Source organism: Helianthus annuus, chromosome 15 (genome assembly GCF_002127325.2).
Source record: "Helianthus annuus cultivar XRQ/B chromosome 15, HanXRQr2.0-SUNRISE, whole genome shotgun sequence".
NCBI classification, from domain to species: domain Eukaryota; kingdom Viridiplantae; phylum Streptophyta; class Magnoliopsida; order Asterales; family Asteraceae; genus Helianthus; species Helianthus annuus.
In genome coordinates, this window is record NC_035447.2 from 8,546,457 (window position 1) to 8,555,624 (window position 9,168).

The 9,168-nt window shown below is 36.0% G+C and overlaps 1 protein-coding gene across 6 annotated transcripts; it reads left to right on the forward strand.

Moving 5' to 3' along the window:
• The first annotated feature begins 735 nt into the window (after nt 1-735).
• LOC110910449 lies at nt 736-6,485 on the forward strand. 6 transcript variants are annotated; one of them, XM_022155088.2, is made up of 4 exons: nt 736-896; nt 996-1,139; nt 4,088-4,275; nt 6,026-6,485. In XM_022155088.2, the coding sequence occupies exons 1-4, from the start codon at nt 841-843 to the stop codon at nt 6,241-6,243; spliced, it is 606 nt and encodes a 201-aa protein (XP_022010780.1). In that variant the 5' UTR covers nt 736-840; the 3' UTR covers nt 6,244-6,485. The 6 variants fall into 6 exon arrangements, with proteins under 6 accessions (XP_022010780.1, XP_022010782.1, XP_022010783.1 ...); XM_022155090.2 differs by having other exon boundaries at nt 6,029-6,485; XM_022155091.2 differs by having other exon boundaries at nt 739-896; nt 999-1,139.
• Nucleotides 6,486-9,168: the final 2,683 nt, after the last annotated feature.

The window sequence follows — 9,168 nt, forward strand, 5'->3', positions numbered from 1 at the left end:
GGCTTGGGTCATATTGTCAGTTTACAAGTTACCAATGGGTCGGGTTTGGGACGGGTTTAGGTAATCCCAAACCCAAACCCGGTTAGATAAGCTTGTCCCAAACCCGTTCCAAAACCCGTCGGGTTTCTAGCGCGTAAATACCCATCAGGTATCGGGTATACCCGCGGGTTTCAGTTAAAACCGTTATCTTAAAAATATTACTTGTTGGGTATACTCAGCTCAAAACCCATTGGGTAATTATTGGGTAACTACTAACCGGTTACATTTTGTATTGTCATTATAAAAATATATATCAAATAACTAAAATGCATACGGAATAGAATACCTGTATGTGTAAAAAATGGACGTATCATATATATACATATTTAATAATATAAAAGAAATTATATTGGGTATACAATCGGGTGAACGGGTACACTTTATCGGGTAATTGAGTCGGGTAAACGGGTATATCACTAATGCTGTGTTCCAGAGATCCACTTAACAGGGGGAGGGGAGGGGAGGGAAAATGGGGTTTTTTTTGCCTGATAATAGTCTTTCCAATTTGGAAAGACATGGAGGGGAGGGGAGGGATGGGGAGAGATTTTTAACTCGGGAACACACCCTAAATCCCAAACCCACGAAAAAAATAAAAACTATTCCTAAACCCGATTAACCGACCTCAAACCCATCTCAAATGTGTCGGGTTTCAAATTTACCCAATAGTTTCGGGTTTTATTGCCATCCCTAGTGCAATTTGAACGGCCCTTCGGTCAAACAAACACCCGTAAAAATCATCACAAAATTTCATTCCAAAACCCTTGTCGTCGTCACCAGGGTTTTGCACGCACATCAGCAGCGATGATCGGAAGGAGGTTTATTTCGTTTCTCAGGCGTAATCCTTCTTCTTCTTCCAGGTATCAATTAATAGATCTGTAGTGAATTTAATTCCAATTCATATAATAACCCCAATCTCAAAACTGATATTAATGTCGTTGTGATTTGTTTAATTACAGCAGTTCGGTGAAATCAGGGGTTGAGGAGGAAGCAAAGCCGAAATCATGGGGCCGGAGAGTTGTTTCCGGTGGGTTGATTTGTGTGACTGGTGGTGTTGCCTTGAGTGCTCTTGATGATCTTGTCATTTATCATGGTTGTAGCAGGTATAATTAGTTACTGTTGTAGCAGGTATATATGTTGAGGAAATAGAATTATTGTGTGTATTTGTAGGGAAGTTTACATTAGTTTTGTGTTAGGATGTTGGTTTTGAAATGCGGTGATGAGATCGTGTCACTGCAGTTGATGCGTGCATCGAGGCAGCGCCATATGCATATAACCAGTATTTGAACAATTTTGACTGTCGATTGAACACATCCGAGGGGCTGTTTGTTTAGCTCTTAATGGTTAAGCACTTAATGGTTCAGAGTGTTTGTTTCGCGAGCAGATGTCTGAATGGTTCAGACATATGCCTCTGAATGGTTAAACATTATACTGAGTCTGATCGGTTAAGACCTCTAATCTGAAATGGCCAGACGTTTGCCTCTGAATGGTAAAACATTATACTGGCTCTTAATGGTTCAGTTCTCTTACCGGTTCGGCACTTAATGGTTCAGACCTCTACCTCTTACTGGTTCAGCACTTAACCATTCAGAAGTTGCCAAACAGCCCCTAAGTATTGATTGAGCAAGGGTTATGAGTATTTACACATAATAGACCATTGATTTAGCAAAAGTTTTACTAGAGATGATGGGAATGTCTTATATTTTGAATTTTTGATGTTTAAAAGTTAACTAGTTAAAATATTATCCATAAATATTATTTTAGTATGTTCTAATAACGAATGGCTCGCGTACGTGATGTGCGCTTTGTGAGTCGCGCATAGGCTTTTGGGATCGAAACGAATTGGAACACAACACTCTTTCTGAAACGAAAGTTAGAATATTCAGCATCATAATCAAAGGTGGAAAAATATGCTATTTTAGTCTTAAAGAGCTGTTTGATACGATTGTGATGAATAAATTTAGGTTGATTTGTTCATGATTTTGATTGAAACTTATTGCTTCTTCTGCATTTTGAGGAAGATACTCTACATAGATTTGATCCTTAGATGTATACAGAAGAATGTGAAGGATAACTAATTTGGGGCACAGTTTAGGGCTATAAACGAGCCGAGTCAAGCCGAGCTCGACCCAGCTCGAGCTCGGCTCAAACTGAATTCGAGCTGGCTCGGCTCGAGCTCAAATTTCAAATCGAGCTGAGATTTGAGGCTCGAGCTCGACTCGATTAAAATTCGAGCTAGCTCAGCTCGGCTCGATCGAGCTCAAACTAACAAAGAACCTTAAAATTTACTACTTAAAAAGCCTAAAAAATGAATCTTTTCAAAGACTAAGGGACATAACTGCAATTTAATTTAACCAAATGGCTAATATGCAAGTATAAATAGTTAACTTACTTTGTATGTTTTCTTTACCTTCTTTTATAGGGGAGATACTCCCTTAGTTTTTGTCTTCTAAGCAACGTGGGACAAAAAAATGAAGGATGTAAACCTTATCGAGCCGAGCCGAGCTGGCTCGTTTACAACCGAGCCAATTTCGAGCCGAGCTTTTTTCGAACTTTTTTTGAGCGAGTTTCGAGCGAGCTGCGAGCCACGAGTTTTTTGAACACCCCTAGCACAGTTAGGCGTTGTAGAACACTTATATTTGTAGCTGGTAAAGCGGTTTATGTTGTCACTTGACAGCCATGTTGGTTTTTCTATGTTGTTAGGAAGTGTGCGTACGTTTCAAGTATATGTTTTATTGTTTCTTTGAGTTGATCAAGGTATCAAGTTTTTATAAGTATGGTGCTTACCAGATACTTGGCTTTCTTTAAGTTTGGAATTGAACCTCTAGTCTCTTTATTTCAAAGTCTACCTAGTAATGGGAATAATTCAAGTATTTAACCATAATAATCAAATAGGTAGGCCAAAGTCAGAGACATAGGGTATGTTTGGCATGAAACTTTTAGGAGCTTCTAGCTTGAAGCTTTTAAGAAAAAGCTCCTACTCAATAAAAAGTCTTGTTTGGTTGAAGGAGCTTGAAGCTTTTAGGTAAGGAGCTTGAAGCTTTTGGTTGAACGCTCCTACTAGTAGCGTTTAGAAGGAGCTACAAGCTTTTAGGGAAAAATGACTATATGCACAAACTTTTTAAATTTTTAGTTATGTTCATTTTGGTCATTTTATACATTTTATTAAAAGCTTCAGCTACTCTGCCAAACACTAAATATATCTAAAAAGCTATAGCTACCAGCTACAGCTATCAGCTTCCAGCCACCAGCTACCAGCTTTCAGCCACTAGCCACCAGCCACCAGCTACTTTTGCCAAACATACCCATAATTTGTTAGTTAGTATAAGTGGCGATTTTCAAGTATTCAACCAATTTACTTATGAATGGGTTGATATGCTTTATGATTGTTTTGTTTGATCTCTAATGGGCCAAAAAGAAGTGGATCTTTGTTTTGTGTGGACTTCAGTAAATCAAGTAAGAGTAGGCTTTCTAATATTGGTTAAAGGAGAATGCAGTTTTACTATGAAAAAAAGGCTGACGCGTGCTTCATCTTTGAGGTTACATGTGATCTTTATACATAAAAACTTAAAAAGCCACTATCACATTTCCTTAAGTGGAGCCAAATTGGTTGAGTTTCTTTATCTAATTTACTATAAACCACAATAATTTTGATAATATATGTATCTAGGAGATACGGAAATACGATTAATATCTCATATTGTAAAAGAAGAAATAATCATTTTGATTAGTTAGTTAAAATGCATTTAATAAAATATATAATCAGATTTAGTGAAATTACCTAACTATAAAAGAAGTAGTTTAGTTCTGATTCAATAATATGCTGAACAATAAAGATTAGTAACAAAATAATTGGTTTATTGAATAAGATTTATATTAACGCATGAAAACAAAAAGAAATCTATTTATTTAAATAATCAGTTTATTGTTGTAACAATACTGTTTTGCTATGTGTTAGTTTAAATATTTATATGATATATTCAGAAAATGAACTTATATTTTAGCTAATATTCACATATTGTTTTTTGCACTGTTGCTTTAATTTGTTTAGCAAAGCCATGGAGAAAGCTAGCAAGAACCAGGCTGTAGTAGAGGCAATCGGGGAGCCGATAGCTAGAGGTCCTTGGTATAATGCGTCACTTGCAGTGACTCACAAAAGGCATTCTGTCTCTTGCACTTTTCCTGTTTCTGGGCCCCACGGTACTGGAATTTTTCAACTAAGGGCGGTTCGCAACGGAGGTACGCAATCATTACGTTATTTTCAATTAGCTGTTTATTTTACACTCTCAATGAGCATTTCGTCATATTGTCCCAATATATTTGTGCAAAATTTATTAATAACTCATATTGCTGCACCCCAGCTACGAAAAGCAATAGTAACAAACGGAAAATCTTTCAAGAGAAATGTGCTTTTGGTTTACGGTAAATGTAAGATGTGGCATATTGTGCGGGTCAAATGGGTTGGGTAACTATTAGGCTATATTATTAGGGGAGCACGGGCTCAGTTAGGTTGCTAGGGTTACTCGTAATCTCTATATATTGTAAACTAATTCAGTATTTTACCATCTTACAGTAACATGTCAAATCAGGGGCGGAGCATTTAAGGGGCCGGGAGGGGCGCCCGACCCCCCGAACTTTTCGCTCAGTAGTGTTGTACATGTAGTTTTCGTATAGAAATTTTTGGGTATATACGTTTTCGACCCCCCGGTTCTATAGAAATTTTTGGGTATACACGTTTTCGACCCCCCGACGAAAACTTCAAGCTTCACCACTGTGTCAAATCGATTTGAGTGAGTTTGGTGACCTGAAACACTTTTTGTCAAAGATTTTTTTACATAAATATTTAGTGTGTGAAATATGATTGCATAGGTTGTATTGTTTTAATATTAGTTTTTTAAATAAAATGATTTAGGAAGTTTTATACTTTTAAGTTACACTTTGGGCTCTTTTTGACCTGTCCAACCCATTTGACTTGTTTCCTTTCAAGCTGATTTTTTTTTTTTTTTTTTGGTTTTATCCATTTGATTCTTTGGATAAAAGATAATGTGAATCAACACACTCAAACTTCATAAGTAGGGCTGCAAACGAACCGAACGGTTCGTTTGTTAAGAAAATATTTGTGTTCATGAACACTTACCGAACGCGATTTTTTGTTCGTGTTCGTTCATTAAGGAAATGAGCGTGTTCGCGTTCGTTTGTCTTACACTCAAAACCTAGAGGTGGAAAAATGGGCAGATCGGGTCAAATGGGTTTGGGTCAAAACATGTAAGCTTTTGCATGACGGGTTGGGTTGGATACTTGGATTGATGCAAGGCACTTTTTTTTTTTCAAAAAGTAAATTATTTATAAATCATGATTACAAAAATTATATTATTTATAAATCATGATTACAAAAATTATATTATTAAAAAGATGATCTAGTTTTTTAATAAAAAGTTTATGAGCTTTGGCGAATTAAAAAAAAAAGAAAAAATTACAAGTTTTGTCCTTTATCTTTATACCACTTTTCAGACGGTGTCCTTTTTAACGAATGTTGACAGGCGGTGTCCTTTACTAGGTATTTTGTTGCAAGTTTAGTCCTTAACACCCAACCCAGTTAAAAAACACTGTTAATTGTTGACAGACGGTGTCCTTTACTAGGTATTTTGTTGCAAGTTTAGTCCTTTACCTAGGTATTTTGTTGCAAGTTTAGTCCTTTACACCCAACAATTAACAGGGTTTTTTAACTGGGTTGGGTGTAAAGGACTAAACTTGCAACAAAATACCTAGTAAAGGACACTGCCTGTCAACATTCGTTAATAAGGACACCGCCTGAAAAATGGTATAAAGATAAAGGACAAAACTTGTAATTTTTCCTTAAAAAAAACACTTATAGTGATTTTTGACCTGTTACCTTTTTAGCTATTTGTTTTTATTTTACATGTTTGGCCCGTTAGAAATCTTTTAACCTTACATGTCATGATGAATAATGATGATGATGTGTATACAGAAGACAGTTGGCTATCATTTTTCCGGCCACGTGACTGGGAAATCTTAATCATGGAAGCTCTCGTACATGTTCCTGAAAATGACGACAAGAATAAAACATTCAGAATCCGCATATCAGATGACGTGTCTTCACCAGCATGCCAGCCGTGCATCACAGGCTGCCCCGGAAGTCCAGAACCACATCCTGCTCATGAAAACAAACATACTCAAGACTCGTAAGTCATTGTTACGTTTCACACTTACGTTTAAAAAGAACCAAACATTCATTCATGTGTTGTTCTCAATAAAGATTTTGCTTCTAAGATATATACATGTGGTATAATTGACCATTTTAATGTCCGTCGGTTGTAGTTATACTCTTATGTGATAGCTTGAGCTCATGTTAAATTTATGACTCGTGTCAAACGTATTTTTGGCATCATGTATTCGTAATAAAGTTGGAAGACGGATTATTTGCGTAACCGCAGTATCCGTTTGTTAAATGCAAGAAATAACGTAATAGTGTCGAGTAAAGATTTTTCTTTATTCTCTATATATGTCGCTTCCTCACCGAAGTATGTATCTAGTTTCGTTTATTAATATTAAAAAGAGTAAACTGTCATTTTGGTCCTTGTGGTTTGGTTACTTTTACCACTGTAGTCCAAAACTCAAACTTTTTGCATCTGGGTCCCTGTGGTTTTAGTTTTATTGCCATTTTGGTCCAAAAATAAAATCAGATCATATTTGTCTTATAAAATCCTGCAATTTTGTCATTTTCCTCAGGGGCAAATCAGGTCATATTTGTCTTATAAAATATGATATTTATTTATACAAAAGAAATGATCATTTTGCCCCTGCGGAAAATGACAAAATAGCAGGATTTTATAAGACATATATGACCTGATTTCATTTTTGGACCAAAATGGCAATAAAACTGAAACCACAGGGACCCAGATGCAAAAAGTTTGAGTTTTGGACTAAAGTGGCAAAAGTGACCAAACCATAGGGACCAAAATGGCAGTTTACTCTATTAAAAAATTATTACATGTTTGATCCTATGATTATACATACAAGGTAACTAAGCTTATGCTTGTGTTTTGCTAATAAAAATTAAGGTTGTATTTGTCGCTCGTTATGTCTTATTGTCAGGTTCGCTGAAACGAAACTCGATAAACACCTAGGTAGCCTACAAGTATGTTTTTAAAATAAATAAAAAAAAAACTGCAAATAGGTTGACATGCCAATCTGGTTCGGAAGTAGGCGATTCAGAACTAGGCCAATAAAACCGAACCACGAACCATGGCCCGACCAAGTCCATGTATTGTGACCAGCTATGTATAATGTGGTCTCTTTTGAGTGTTTTACAAACCATGTCCCAGCTTTTTAAGATCTGTTGTCACTTTGGTCCATTCTGTAACCCGACACAGCCACACGAGCCAGCCCGGGTCTGTGTCTGTATTAGTACTACTTTGTTAATGGTCCAGCTCGGGACCAAGCTAGCTTTAACACGAAACCCGACAAGTTTAGTTAGCCCATCTCTTGATGGTTGGTTTTTGGTCCTGAATAGTGGTCAAGTGGGGCGTGGATAAAGAGAGATTAGGGTCTCGTGTGGTGGTGATAATCGAGTAAGATTTTCTTGATTTTTGTCTGCTTTTTCGGGTCCATATTAGAAAGTGCAACTTTGACCAAGGGTGATTTTTTTTTATAAATAATTTTTATTTTATAATCATAGCTAAACCAACAAAAGAGTAAAGACCCATTCATAAAAAAAAAATGAAGTGAAAAATATTTAACAATTTTTAGAGGCATATAAAATTCGTGTTTGATGAATTATTGAATTTACATTATAGATATTTGTTGTATACTTGTTAAATAATTATTACATTACAATATCTTATAAAAATCATGTCCACAACCAAATGTATATTGTGTTGAATAAAAATTTTGATCTATTTATTATATTTTTAATGGATGATAACATGTTAATTAAAAAAAATTGGGTATCAATAGTGTTAGCCAATCAATCAAGTTAGGTGAAACGTAACTTGCGATTGGTAAGTGGCTTGGTAGTTGGACTCTGACTCTGTTTTATTGTTATTGGTGGTTGTAATTAGACTCTACAGTTGTGTGGTGGTGCTCCACGCTACCTCGCCTTGATATGGCGTAATACACCAAAACGAGACCGTTAAAGTGGGGCGCCAAGAGGGGATGTGTTACCTCCTTAACGAGCGTGATGCAGAGAGAGATGGCAAGGGTGAGTGAAAGATAGAGATGGAGAGTTTGTTTTTAACCAGTTATGTGATGTCACGTCATACACTTTTTTTAGTTAAATCACAACGCACTAGTTAAAACATGGGTTAGTTAAAGCCCTTCTGCTTACACAGCAAAGCGTTATGCACTTTTTAGTTAAACCATAACATATAGTCTTAACAAGTGTACAAGTGTATATTATTTTTCAAAACAATACAACTATATTTAGAGAATCATTATTCTCGCATAAGAAAATTAGAAATACAAATTCTCGTTACTATTTGAAAGTAAATTAAAAATAGACATTCAATCTATGGATTATCCGTATTACAGACAAACAGTAAAAACTAAAAACCAAATCCGTAATCTACAAAATGTAAATTAAAAATAGACGTCCAATCTATGGACTATCTGATACCGAAAATGCCAAAAAGTGGGTATTGGTACCGGTACCAAAAATAATCGTTTGCATAATAGGAGATTAGGAGTATGCGTTTGTTAAATGCAAGAAATAATGTATAAGACGTCAACTTAAGCTTTTTATCAAGGTCACCCAACTATTAATATTTCTATATATGTCGGCATGTCGCCAGTGACCCAAGTATGTATTTGGTTCGTTTATAAATGATAAAAAATATTTCATGTTTTTATGCTATGGTAGTTCTTTATTTATAGAAAAAACATACAAAGTAACTAAGGTTGTTTCTATAAAAAAACTAACGTTATGTCCGTCACTAATTATGTGTTTTTGCCAAGTTTGCTAAGACCATGCGTACTGGAGCGCCATGGGGGCTCCATGTCGACGATCGCGCGTCGGGTAACACTGAAAATGGGGAGGGCCCGGTGCTACAGAATGGTTTCTCTCACACACACATATGTATACATCCATACACATATACGTATAATTGAAGGGGT

Bases quoted from the DNA above. Each gene is read 5' to 3' on its own strand.
- LOC110910449 (XM_022155087.2), top strand. From the start codon at position 841: ATGATCGGAAGGAGGTTTATTTCGTTTCTCAGGCGTAATCCTTCTTCT. The intron at 894-989 runs CAGGTATCAATT...TGATTTGTTTAA, and splicing joins CGTAATCCTTCTTCTTCTTC to TTACAGCAGTTCGGTGAAAT. The intron at 4,276-6,025 runs GTACGCAATCAT...ATGTGTATACAG, and splicing joins AAGGGCGGTTCGCAACGGAG to AAGACAGTTGGCTATCATTT.